This window comes from Rhagoletis zephyria, unplaced genomic scaffold, assembly GCF_001687245.7.
Source record: "Rhagoletis zephyria isolate East Lansing unplaced genomic scaffold, Rhagoletis_zephyria_1.1 Rzeph_scaffold_00429, whole genome shotgun sequence".
Classification (NCBI taxonomy): Eukaryota; Metazoa; Arthropoda; class Insecta; order Diptera; family Tephritidae; genus Rhagoletis; species Rhagoletis zephyria.
Window position 1 is genome coordinate 86,468 of NW_016157513.1, and position 14,853 is coordinate 101,320.

At 34.0% G+C, this 14,853-nt stretch overlaps 1 protein-coding gene across 1 annotated transcript in view; it reads right to left on the reverse strand.

The window, feature by feature from the left end:
• Window positions 1-14,853, reverse strand: part of LOC108359648 (Down syndrome cell adhesion molecule-like protein Dscam2) — a 235,765-nt gene that overhangs the window by 76,440 nt on the left and 144,472 nt on the right. The window contains exon 12 of the mRNA XM_017611583.1: window positions 8,204-8,350. Within this exon, the coding sequence (XP_017467072.1) occupies window positions 8,204-8,350 (147 nt within the window). The remainder of the gene's footprint in view (window positions 1-8,203; window positions 8,351-14,853) is intronic.

Here is a 14,853-nt window from a genome sequence, read left to right on the forward strand (position 1 = left end):
TACGCATACATCAGTTACAAATACCGAAATAGAAAAACTTGTGGCAGAGCCATCGCTCACCAACCTCACAGCTACTGTATAAACGCGCAGAGGATCGCAACTTGCAAAGGTACATTAAGAAGCTTTCCCCGAATTTTACTGAAAGATACTCTCTATGGAAATCGCTAAAATACTTCAAACCACCAGTGGCTACAGAAATGCCAATTAGGAACCAATGTGGAACCTGGGCTCGTTGTGAGCTGGAGAGAGCCGAGTGTTTTTCACACCATTTAATGAATGTGTTTCATCCAAACTGTCCAACGAACAACTTCAGGCTGTCACTGCTAACCAAAAATACAAATGAGCTATGCACACCTAGCAAGACGAACTCTTTAGAAGTAAAAGCTATAGTAAAGCAGCTTAATCCAAAGAAATCGCCGGGTGCTGATTTTATAACTCCGAAAACGCTAATAGAGCTACCGAATGTTGCACTAGCAATTCTTTCTGACCTTTTCAACGCCACACAGTGCCGCGACTCCATACAAATGATGGACAAAAATAGAAGGAGTGGTCAGAATTGGNAAGTATTCGAAAAAGTGCTCCTATTAAAGATATCTCCCTTTCTCCATGACCGCAATTTAATACCAGCACACCAATTTAGCTTCCGAGAAAAACATGGTACAATTGAACAAGTTTATCGAATTACGAATGAAATCAGAAGGTCATTTGAGCTCAGAGAGTACTTCTCTGCAATTTTTCTCGATGTGGCACAAGCATTCGACAAAGTGTGGCACGACGGTCTTATATATAAAATTAAAAAATTGTTGCCGGCGGAATTCCACAAAATATTTGAATCATACATAAGCCGTCATCGTCCGGTCGCTTAAAGAAGAATTTTGCATGTGAACGCAACAACAAAGTTAGCTAGCACGGACAGACGATAGCGAGTTTGGTTGTACCTCATTGAGTTCGTTCGTTTCGCCACTCGCTAACTGTTGGCGAATCGATGACGGCTATAACTAACAGAAAATTTGCTGTTAAAGTATCTAATTTCACTTCAGAAGACATGTCGATAACGGCTGGCGTTCCTCAAGGTAGCGTACTCGGGCCTATGCTGTATATCATCTACACTTCAGATTTTCCAACTAGCAAGAATATACTCACATCCACCTTCGCTGATGATACCGCCTTAGTAAGTCGTAATAATTGTCTCAACAGAGCGTCAAGAGTACTAGAGGAACATTTACTACGCATAGAAGAATGGCTGGCATAAAAGTCAAGGAACGGAAGTGTAAACATACAACATTTTCACTCAGACCGCAAGTATTCCCCCCAATCAAATTAAATAATGTCCATATTCCACAAGCCAATGAGGTGACATATCTAGGAATACACTTGGATAGGAGACTAACTTGGCGCAAACACATATCAACCAAGATTACACAAATGAAGCTAAAGTCAGCTAGCGTGAACTGGCTTATAAACAGTAAATCAAAACTGAAACTAGATTATAAAGTACTTGTATATAATACAGTGATTAAGCTTATATGGATGTATGGTATTCAACTGTGGGGTACGACCTGTGCAACCAACATTGACAGGATCCAAAGAAGATTCCAATCTAAAACGCTAAGGGCCTTAACGGGAGAACCGTGTTATATCCGCAATGGAAATATACATAGAGACCTTGACCGATGGTTAAATCTGTAATCGACAGCAGTAGAGAAAAATACAAAATAAAACTGCGTAACCACCCAAATCCACTGGCAAGTGGCCTGTGCAACACAACAAATATAACACGCCTGCGAAGAAGAGATCTACCAGCCTTTAATTGAGTGACGTTAAGCCAACAGGGCTCAACCCCAGGGTTTGAGCTACATTATTGTAAAATTAGACATAAGATTTTTAAACTTGTTGTTAGGCTTAAGAGATGTAAAATAAGCAGATCCAACAAATAAATGCAGGTATGATTAAAAAAAAAATGTGGTTTAGTTGTGATAAATAGTTTTGTTTTGCTGGTGTACGTTGTAATGATCTCATGATCTCATGTTTTTATGTTTTTTTTTTGTTTGTCAAAATAAAATTTTACTATATCCTTTCGTACGTAATTTTTGTCGAAACGAAAGGGAAGGGAGCGAGAGGCCTTTCCCACCCTTAAGTGTCCCGGTTTGGCAACAGGGATATCTGGCAGCCCTAGTCCCTAGGGAACCATAGGGGCCCTAGGTGGCCGGGAGTAACATTTTTGTGAATGGCGGTTTATGCCCTCACCAAAAAGGTCGGAAAAGGTGCCACGTCCACTCCCCCTTCGATCTCCGAACAAGACCGAAGGATACTTAAGTATTTAAATATTTATTATGTTTATTTCATACTGCTGTACATAATTTTTTAGATTTTGGAATGCATATTTTGGATTCATCTTATGCATTTGTTTAATTACAGCACCATTTATAATTTCCTTTTAATAAGATAAAGAAATGCTTAATTTTATTTTTCTAATAATAATGCAGCACACAACCTTGAAATCTAAGAAAAATTCTGAGGAAGGCCATTAAATAGCAGGTCACAACCCCGTGCCTTCCTCGGGAGTGAATATGGCTACAACAACAACGATTGCTACAACAACAACCCATAAAGATTGGCTACTGTCCATGGTGGAATAATAACAAGGTGTTGTCAGTAGCGACGTGTTTGTTGTAATTTTGACAAAGTCGGCATGCTTATTTTCAGTGCTACCGATCTTAATTTTTATACTACTATTCGTTGGGAAATGTTCCATTTTCGTAATTCGTTTTATCGCGATTTTTGGTGTTTTCAGAACGATATTAATATTTAAAATTGATGGATTTGAATAATTTTTGTCCTCAAAATGTAAAAAATAAAAGATATCGTGGTTATCAATGGAAAAAGACATACACAAAAATCGTATGGAAAGGCGGTTTTTTATATTAAATAACTTCTGCTGCATTGTCATAATATTGAGCCAAATGAACTACTGATTCACTAGAATAGAGTGGCTGCATGGCTAAATTAGGAATTCGCTATATATTATCGATATTTATGTGTTTTAATTTATTTAAAAAATCATTTACGGTCTTATAGTAAATTGCCTTATTCTACCGCCTTTACTTTTTTAAAGTAACAATATATGTCCAAGCTGTGCGGAGCTGCCGATACAAACATATATTCAGGCTTATAAACCTCTAATTATACACTTTTCTACATTTAATTTGAAATAGTATGCACCAACGGATTAAAAGTAATAAATAATTAATACCTTTTCTACTACTTTAAAATGCGTGACCGGAATAGACCTGCCGAAAAAGTGAGGTTAAGTAACTGACAACAGCTTGTTATTATTCCACCATGGCTACTGTCTATACTGTGCTAGGTAGAGAAAGAAAAGTCTGCGCTATGACATGCCCAGACTTATTTGTCTCAGTTTCAGTTTTGCTATCGCCGGGAGTTGTTTCGGTGCGCGCATTAGAACTGGAGAAACATCGATGTTTTGGCGGCATTAGGCTATTTAGCCTTTCACTTCGTAAATTTTCGCTTGGGAATAGATTCTATTATATAAAAAATGCCTATAAAAATATAGAGTCTAGTTTTTTTTTTCTATACTTGAATATTAAAAATTATAATGCTTTTGTCCCTTCAAAGGCTGGATATCAAAAAATACTTAAATGTAAATGAGGCATGGTTCAATAATAAAAGGCTTGCTCAGAAAACAGATTTTTCGCTCCTTCTTGANAGCCTATAAAAATATAGTCTAGTTTTTTTTTCTATACTTGAATATTAAAAATTATAATGCTTTTGTCCCTTCAAAGGCTGGATATCAAAAAATACTTAAATGTAAATGAGGCATGATTCAATAATAAAAGGCTTGCTCAGAAAACAGATTTTTCGCTCCTTCTTGAAAAAATCGGCTTCTTTAGCAAATCGCCGTGTGTGTGTGTGAGCAAACCATTAATTATAGATTCATGTAAAAAAGTACCTCATGTTTTTAAAGTATTTAAAATATTATTTAAATTTTTTCTGACTTAAGAATAATTATTTTATCTTTTTACGCGCCAAATAAATGTAGGTTTGCAATTTGCAAAAACATCGATGTTGAGAAAAAAACATCGATATAAGCAGCTCATATAAAAACATCGTTGCATCGATGTTTCTCCAGCTCTGGCGCGCATAGTTATTTAAAAATATAAAGTTTGATGCCGACCGGGGTTTCTCAATGGATATATAATTCATGTTAATTATAATTTGAAAGTGTCTAAATATTTAGCCAAGGAAAAAGCAAAGCAGTATACTTAAACCAGCTCTTCCAGCCGATATTGACCTGGGTTTTCGCACGACTGTTCTTGTTTCATCGTTTCTTTTTAGGAAATTCTTACCACCATATACATTTGTATTATTTACACTAGGAACTATTTTTGTAAATATGTATGTATGTATTGTCAAATAAAAGAAGTAAACACAACAACCATAGGGAAAATTTTTACTTGTGTCAAACAGAAAATTGTTTCCAATAATAAACGGTTTGTCTTCAGCAAGTAGACCTGTAAAAGTAACGCAATTTCGGATACACGTATGTATTCGTTACTAATCCAATCAACACCCGTATCTTTCGTATCGTTACTTTACTCGTTACTTTTGATTCAAGCACTTGTACCTCTCAAGAATCATCGCAACAAATCTTGCAGCGTAAGGAAATGTTCGTTCGTCCGTATGCATACATGTACATTATATTGCATCACTCCCCATAAAAAAAAATCGGTAATATTCTTCCATTGGAATTGGAAAATTAAAAAAAAAATTTGAACGGAATCGTAATGATGAGATTTTTGATGCTGTTTTTTAACTTTTTTTAAAGATTGGTATAACAAAAACTTGAATAACGGAACCTAAACTCTTCCGATTTAGACTAAGGAGGTGTCAATTGAAAGGTATTTTCTCTACCTTTTTATTTCTTTGCTAATAAACTCATTCAAAGGATGAAAGGGAAAGGTAGGATGAAGGAACGTCATTCAAAGTTGAATTAAGATGTGTTGGTATTTAAAAAAAAATATATATATTGGAACACGAATGACTCTTTTTTTGACAGAAATAAAAACAGTGTGAAAATACCTTTCAACTGAGATTCCACAAGTCTAAATCAGAATAGTTTTGGCCCAGTTGTTCAAGTTTTTCGTAAATCAATCTTTGAAAAAAGTAAAAAAAAAAACAGCATCAAAAATCTGATTCTTACGATTCCGTTTAAAAGATTTTTAAATATTTTTATGCAGATTTTTTAAGCATAATCCGTTCTGTCTTCTGAGGGGACTTGTTTCAAAAAGTTCTTTAAGAAACTATTTTTATTCATAAAAAACTACATTTTTTGAGGTATTTTCAAATCGGTCCAGCTAACTTAAATCTTAATATTTTTCCGAAATATTTTGGTGGACGTCTTAAAATATAATAAATTTTGTAATCCCGGCGGAAAAACCACAACTTTTTTTGGTGATGCTGTCTAACATATGTATACACGCAACATATTTTTGAATCGATTCGAACAATTTGATACAATCAAGCATAGTTGCCAACTTGGTGCTTTAAGCACTAGATTTAGTGCTTTTTGAAAATTAAAACGCAAAAAAAATTATTTAGTGCCTAGTGCCTTTTTTAGTGCTTTTTTTCTGAACTAAAATTACTTCGAGATAGTTAAAACCTGAAATAATTTGAAATATTTAAGGCTGTGGCAGCACTGAATTTATAAGAATCTACAAACTTAAATGGACTAAAATACAACCATGATTGATAAAAAGCTGAAGTTAAGCATTTATTTTCTAATTATTTGTACAAATTTTGTTTTTTTACCACCTGAGTAAAACACATCGTTTCTTGGTGCTGAATCCAAATCTGGCCTCACAATTACTCTAGCACTAGAATTTTGAGATATCCTACCCTCAAAGTCCCATAAACACGGTTTTTAGCGATATTTGAGGTTATATAATGAAAACATCAAATTATTTGCTCATTTATAACTAGCGCATCATTTTTGTTTGATGCGATTAGATTTTTCTTTCTCGAGATATAACAGTTTTAATGTGCAGTACTTCGGTATTATGTTATGAAAAAATCATCCCTTGATCCAAAGAAATTTGGTGCTTTTAGTGTGGTAAAACGCTTTTTTTCCAAGTTTTTGGTGCTTATTGAAAATCAAAAGATGGCAACACTACAATCAAGCACTTCTACCCAGTGATGGAAAAGTAGGCACAATAGTGCCATTTTTGGCCTTTACATTCTCAGAGGCACTTTTGGTACAATTCATCCTGTTTTGGCACAATCATAAAATATAGAAGTTTAGCATAAAATGCCAATAAACCACAAAAAATTACATACCAAAATTAAAAAATTCTAAAAAGTGAAAATTAAAAGCACTTACAAATTAAAATAAGGGCTGTGAGAATTATTTGCAAACCGCTGAATTCTGTTGTGAATATGCATGCAGTACGAAAAGTAGGTTTTCGCCACAACAAGCTTTTAATTCATAATGTTTAGAAAGATTCTAAGTTCGCAGTTTTATAGTTTATTAAATGAAAGTGCCAGTTTCCCAATGATTTTTGATATTTTTTTCTGACGGTGTCATACATTTTGATCCATTTAAAAAAATTTCGAAATCTTGGAATCTCCCTAAAAATTCTGAATTCAAAGTATTTTGTTGCAAAATCCTGCTGAGTTTTTATAATTTTTGTACAAAGTTTGAAATACTGATTTGTGTACATTTATTGTGTTTATTAAATTATGAATTAGACTTTTATTTCAAATCAATTAAAAAATAATCAATGTAAATAATATGCGAATCTGGTCAAAATGTCTTACTGCCATTATTTCGCATATAGGTACATATGTACATATGAGTGTAAGAATGTCAGAATAGCTGTACTTCGGTGTATTTCCCTTCCGTAATTGGAATTCTGTGAAATTTTACTATGAATTTATGCGTTATGTCTAATAGGCAACATTGACGGAGCGTCTGATTTGCGAGTCAACTGTGTACGTGTTGACTCGCCTTTCGACTACACACAGTTGAGTCATTCAGAGTCATACCACTCTGTCACTAACCCACATTTATTTTTACTTAACACATCCAAACCGACTCGGGATTCAGACGCACCGTGTATGCCGCTTATAACGAATCCCTCATAAAAGTGATTTACTGTAATAATTTAGTTAATTAATAATTTTTATATTAAGAAATAATTATTATAAAAGAAATTTAATTTTGTGGCACTTTCATATTCTTTGCGGTATAATTTTTGAAGACCATTCCATCCCTGCTTGTACCTCACACGAATCATGCATGTATGTACGTACATACACACGCAACACACTTTAGTATCGATACGAAAAACAGTTTCGTTACCGCACAATATGTTGTGTTGTATTGATTCACGATGATGGTGCATATACGCAACATGCGAGTAACGAGATTATTATGTGAGTAATGATTAGGTACTTCGAGTCAGGGATCGTATTCGTTACTCAGTAACGAATACATACGGTTTGCTACAGCTCTATCAGCAAGTTCACAAAATTAATTGAAAACTTGTATAAACCAAAGCATTTACTATATTTGCTGAACAATGATTTTATTCAACTAACAATATTGTCAAATCAGGGTAGTCGCTTTGTAGTTATTAACAAATATACTTTTGTCCCAACTAGAAGTCTGAAGTAAATTGCAAACTTTCGTGAACTAGATATTTATTTCGCCATATCCAACTATGCCACTCGGTCACTATAACCAAATCTTGGTAATTATAAGCAACCCTTTTTCTGCGTGTACAGACTTTAATTTTTTTACCTAAATCACCTAATTTACTTGCCTAAATGATTTCTTAATATATTTGACATTCCACATTCGCCACATCCATAGTTTATACATAGATATGAGCAGGAAATTATGTTACTTATACGCCATGTATCAACGCGTTTAATTAAACTTAACAGGAAAACAATAACTAACCAGCACTTCAATGTTAACAAAGGTAATTGACGATTTTACGTACCTTTCCAGGTGTTAACTGTAAAAGGGCCAGCTACTTTTTAAATACATATAACATTACTTATTTCCTTAATTTTTTACTTCGCAAAAAAAAGGGTCCGGCCCTGGACATTTACCCTCAATGAACATACATACGTATGTAATATCGACCACCTGGGATTAAATAATTTTTGACTATCTTACCGTATAATTCATTAACAGATATGTAAAATACTTTGTAACCCTTGATTTTGCCATTCTGTCCGTCTACATCTGGAGGTGACCATGTTATATAAATTGATGTGGAGCCCAGCACGTCACATTGTGGACTCTCTGGAGGTGAAGAAGGTACTGCAATAAGAAAATAGAAACAATTGGTTAATAATGTCGTGAAAACCTTGGCCTGGAACTGAGACCCAAAATACATCAATAATTAATGGGGTCGCTTCACAACCTAATTGTATTTGAAAAGATCAGCAATAGATTTTTCCAAATCCGGAATTACATACATATCACGAAATTAAATATAAGAAATTATTTCTTAGTAAAAGAATTATATGTGCATCATGTTTTCCTCGATTTCTCTGTATTAAATAAGGATAAAGTCTTTTGCGGTACACTGAGAAAAAGGATTAGTTTCGACAACTAAAGGTATTTAGTTCCCGAATTTTGACAAGGATTGGGAACTGTTACTATGGGTTGGTAATTATAACTAAATATATTAAAACTTATAATATTCATCTAGGTTGTACCAAATCGTTCATTTAGTTGAAGGGTTTGGTAATACTAATAAATATTTCTTTGAAGCATATTCCTCAAAATTTCATTCAACTTAATGTATGGTTCATAAAAGGACGTTACTAAGCTCTGCTAATACAGATAAGTTTTATTTTAACACATGGTTTAGTCATAGTTACCAAATCTTAGTTGAGGCAACCACGATTTGGTTTGAGACCGGAACATGTTCATGCTTGTGAGTCACCCCTGAAGAATGTTGAACTCTCTCTGAGCACATGTGTGTTTTTAGGGTTGCCAGATTTCTTATGCGGGAAATCAGTACGTTGGACTTTTTCATGCTAAAAAAAATTAGTACTTTTCAGTACAGTTTTATTCAAAGCAAAATTATGTATGTAAGTATCAGACAAGACATTAAAACGCCTGAGTACATGTTTTTAACAATATTTTGGTATATGAAAATAAAAGTGTCATTCATTTTAACATGAGTGGTGTACACTAGTGGTGTACCATTGTACACAGAAATCAATAGATTATTTTATATTAATGACATTGTTGAATAGCAATAATGAGACCATCTCCATCTTCAGTCTTTAAATAGTCAAAGAATTCTATACATTTCATTTTAAAATTACTTTTAATTTAAAGTTCACTTTAAAAAATTTTAATTAGAAGCCGGTTTCTCTCTTTGCGCCAGGAAGCGAACTTAATACTCTCAGATGCTTCGTTTGAGTGTGGTACAAAAAAAAATATACATAATTCAAACTGTGAAAAAGTACCACTATTTAAGGACTTCATAAATATTTCTCATGGCTTTAATTCATTTTTTCAACTATGAAAAACTTTGAAAGACTAAGAATTCGCTGAAAAGAGTATCTAACTTTATGTCTTATATGCGAAACTCTTACAAGGTCAGTAAATTGCGAAAAAAGAATTGTAAGTTATAGGCAAAAGCCATTCGAATATCCAAATTTGTTGTTATTAAACTGAAAGTTAATATAACTAACAACGAAAGTCGATATAACTAACAACACTCGACAAAAAAACGTCAGCTTTATTTTTAAATAAATTAAGCTCCATCATATTATCGTAACTGGAATGTAACGACCCGGCGATATGCCCATAAAACAATTGATCTTTTTATTGTATTATTAGTTTCTTGGGCATATCAAACATTATCTGAAACATGTCAACTATAATTAAATTATTTTCTTCTTACTTTTTACAGTACAGTTTAAGGAAGTTCCAACGTTATGTAAGAACTTTAAGAAAATCCTAAAGTATTTGGTTTGAATTGAAAATTCAGTAGAAATCAGTACAAATTTTGAAAAATCAGGACATTAGCGTACTGATTGAAGAAATGAATAAAATCAGTACAAGAGTTGAAAAATCAGTACTGTACTGATAAAATCAGTACGTCTGGCAACCGTATGTGTTTCACATACGAAGAGCGCCAGCTGAGCAATTCACACAGTCCCACTTATTCAATCGTTTGAATGGGCTTGTATGCCGACCATTGCGTATGCATATATATATATAAACCCCTACAAGAATTGTGTGATGGGAACTAACACATTCTCATTTATCTTACTAACACATTTAAAAAGATACCACTAAATAAGACCATAAGTCGGAGGAAGACGGAAGATCACATGTACACAAATGTTTACATCACGTTTTGCATATTGCTCTTAGGAAGTTGATAGAAGTACTTGATTGAGATCTCCATCACCAGTGAGCATAGTTGCCAACTTGGTGCTTTAAGCACTAGATTTCGTGCTTTTTGAAAATTAAAACGCCAAAAAAAANAAAAAGATACCACTAAATAAGACCATAAGTCGGAGGAAGACGGAAGATCACATGTACACAAATGTTTACATCACGTTTTGCATATTGCTCTTAGGAAGTTGATAGAAGTACTTGATTGAGATCTCCATCACCAGTGAGTATAGTTGCCAACTTGGTGCTTTAAGCACTAGATTTCGTGCTTTTTGAAAATTAAAACGCCAAAAAAAAATATTTAGTGCCTTGTGCCTTTTTTAGTGCTTTTTTTCTGAACTAAAATTCNCATCTCCATCACCAGTGAGCATAGTTGCCAACTTGGTACTTTAAGCACTAGATTTCGTGCTTTTTGAAAATTAAAACGCCAAAAAAAAATATTTAGTGCCTTGTGCCTTTTTTAGTGCTTTTTTTCTGAACTAAAATTCCTCCGAGATAGGTAAAACCTGAAATATTTAAAGCTGTGGCGGCACTGAATTTACAAGAATCTACAAATTTAAATCCACTAAAATATAACCATGATTGATAAAAAGCTGAAGTTACAAACCCAATATGTTGAATTATATTCATCGTACAGTTCCATAAGTAAAGTAACTCTTCTTCTTACCGTTTTTTCTGGCAGGCTGTAGGTGTGTTTTTGGCAGGCTGTAGGTGTGTTTTTGGTTATTGTATTGGTGTTTTTGGTTCAGTGTGTTAGTGTATTTTGAATAAATTGTAATAGAAATAAATGAAATTGTAATAGAAATGAAAGAAATTGTAAAAGATAAGAGCACATGCCAAAAAACAGGTGATCTCAGCTGTAGGCATATTTTGGCAATCAGCTGATAGTGTTTTTACTTATGAAACTGTACGATGATTATATTCGCGTAAGTTAAGTATTTCTTTTTTCCTTTTCTAATTATTTGTATAAATTTTTTTTTTTTACCAGCTGAATAAAAAACAAAAAAAAATTGCTTGGCACTAGAATTTTGAGAGATCCTAATCCTTAAAGTGCCAAAAAGACGGGTTTTGGCTAAATTTGAGGTTATATAATGAAAACATAAAATTTTTTGCTCATTTCTACTTATAGCCCTGTATGCAGCTCTCAAGAAAACGCTCAAGAAAAAATTGCCATTATTTCGCGTGCGTGTCCAAGGAATTTTGACATTTTTGATACTTCACAGTCTGTTGTCTCACTCTTTCCTCAAGAAATTATGGAACGGGCATATATTTCTGTTGCAAACCTGGGTTGCCTTGTGCTCTTTTTTCACAAAAAACTTTAGAAAATCGTAGTAGAAAGCGTAGTAAATTTCTTAAGAACTGCGTACTGCCTTAAGGAAATTTGGCTCATTTTATATGGAGTTTTTGCTTTTCTTGAGATCTGCATACAGGCCTTTAGGCATCATTTTCATTTGTTGAGATTCGATTTTTCTTTCTCGAGATATACCAGTTTTAATGCGCAGTACTTCGATATTACGACGTAAGTATGAGCCATCATAGCATGTGTAGAGGCTATTCAATCGTTATGAGCGAAATATTTTGTGTGTTGATTTATGTATGTATGTATTCTTGTAAATATTGTTAATTTTTTGCTTTTGTTAAATACCACCTGTTATGAAAATAGCATCTTTTGATTAAAAAAAATTTGGTGCTTTCAGTGTGATAAAACGCTTTTTTCTCAAGTTATTGGTGCTTTTTTATATTTTCGATGGAAAAAAAGCAGTACAAGACATAAAAAAGGAGAAAATTTTTTTTTAATTTGTTGTGCAATTTATTGTTACAAATTCAAAATAAATAACTAAATGGGTTGGTTTTCCAGTAAGGGCGGTCGTTAAAGAGATGGTGATCGAAGGGGAAGTAGGCGTGGCACCTCCAAACGACCTTTTTGGAGAGGGCATGCACCGACACTGATAAAAATGTTACTCCGGAGTCCGGACTACCTCGGCCCCCTATGGTTCCCTAGGGACTTCTTAAAAAAATGGCCAAAANAGAATTTTGAGAGATCCTAATCCTTAAAGTGCCAAAAAGACGGGTTTTGGCTAAATTTGAGGTTATATAATGAAAACATAAAATTTTTTGCTCATTTCTACTTATAGCCCTGTATGCAGCTCTCAAGAAAACGCTCAAGAAAAAATTGCCATTATTTCGCGTGCGTGTCCAAGGAATTTTGACATTTTTGATACTTCACAGTCTGTTGTCTCACTCTTTCCTCAAGAATTTATGGAACGGGCATATATTTCTGTTGCAAACCTGGGTTGCCTTGTGCTCTTTTTTCACAAAAAACTTTAGAAAATCGTAGTAGAAAGCGTAGTAAATTTCTTAAGAACTGCGTACTGCCTTAAGGAAATTTGGCTCATTTTATATGGAGTTTTTGCTTTTCTTGAGATCTGCATACAGGCCTTTAGGCATCATTTTCATTTGTTGAGATTCGATTTTTCTTTCTCGAGATATACCAGTTTTAATGCGCAGTACTTCGATATTACGACGTAAGTATGAGCCATCATAGCATGTGTAGAGGCTATTCAATCGTTATGAGCGAAATATTTTGTGTGTTGATTTATGTATGTATGTATTCTTGTAAATATTGTTAATTTTTTGCTTTTGTTAAATACCACCTGTTATGAAAATAGCATCTTTTGATTAAAAAAAATTTGGTGCTTTCAGTGTGATAAAACGCTTTTTTCTCAAGTTATTGGTGCTTTTTTATATTTTCGATGGAAAAAAAGCAGTACAAGACATAAAAAAGGAGACAATTTTTTTTTAATTTGTTGTGCAATTTATTGTTACAAATTCAAAATAAATAACTAAATGGGTTTGTTTTCCAGTAAGGGCGGTCGTTAAAGAGATGGTGATCGAAGGGGAAGTAGGCGTGGCACCTCCAAACGACCTTTTTGGAGAGGGCATGCACCGACACTGATAAAAATGTTACTCCGGAGTCCGGACTACCTCGGCCCCCTATGGTTCCCTAGGGACTTCTTAAAAAAATGGCCAAAAGACACAATTTTCACTTGCGTTTTTTCGCTTGAAAAATGCTGAATATTCATTTGCACGGGACATTTTATATACCCTTGCTAACAGAAGAGGTGCCACATGAAATGTTATACACTTTTGACAAAAGAATAGGGGTTTCTCCTCTCTTCTTTGGCAACAAGAAAGGATAATTCTACGTAGTAAGGGTTACAAACCCTAAGCGCGGCCAAAGGCCGCCTACGCAGGAAGGAATTCTACGCAAAAATACTGTGGACGTAAGTGAATATTTTGATTTATGGCGATTTTTCCAAAGGGGTTCCTAGGACCCGTAGGAGGCCTATGTGGTCGGGGATTGCATTTTTGTCAATGGCGATTCATGCCCTCTCCAAAAAGGGGAGTTGGAGATGCCCCTTCGCTCACCGCCTCTTCAATTACCGCCCTTATAGGAAAGTTTGCCCAACTAAATTCTACAAAAGAGTTCTAGACATTTCCTGAATGTATGGCCATTTTTTTAATTTAAGCCTTATAATTAATTTGATATTTTTCTAATGTTTATACCCGAGCGCCCTGCACCTACCTGGCTACGACCATGCTTACATCTTTTCACTACCACACTTAACTTTGCTTACTAAGTAGTGTTTGCGACAATATGAATTGCAAAGTACAGGGCGTAAAATAACAACTGTCGCACAGGTTTTGCGAAAAATAAAAGGGTTCTTAATAGATTTTGCGAAAAAAAGTATTTTTTGTTAACTTTGTAAATATTTTATTTTAATTTTATTAACTAGTTTTAAAATTTTAATCCTTATTTGCCTTTGTCCGCTTTGGGAGATAAGTACATGCGGCACGCACGTCTTTTTCAGGCGTATTTTTGCTTAGACTTTGTATAAACAAGTAAGAAAGTCTAAGTTCGGGCGGGGCCGAACATTAAATACCCGGCGCAAGTATTAAATATATGTTTTTTCACCTTTCCGAAAGCTACCGCTAGATGGTAAGCCGGGGTGTATCAATTTTGAGTAAATTAGCGTCCTTAAATTTAGAATTATTGAAGTTTCAAGCATTTCTGAAATTTACCGTTATATAAAAAGCGGCCGTAATTTTAGTCCGATTTCAATACTTTTAAACGTTTTGCTATTATTTGGCAAGCACAATAAAAATACCGAGTTTGGTACAAATTGGTAGAACGGTTACCGATATACATATATGTATGTGATCATAAATGGAAGCCCATTTCCAAAATTTTCCAATAAACGTATATCATGGTAAAGAATTGTTGCAAGCATCAATTTTGAATAAATTAGCTACGCCCATTTTTCAAAAATTTATTATACTCTTATTTTACGTCTAAAAATTGTTGTAAATATCAATTTTGAGTGAATAACCTTCAGTAG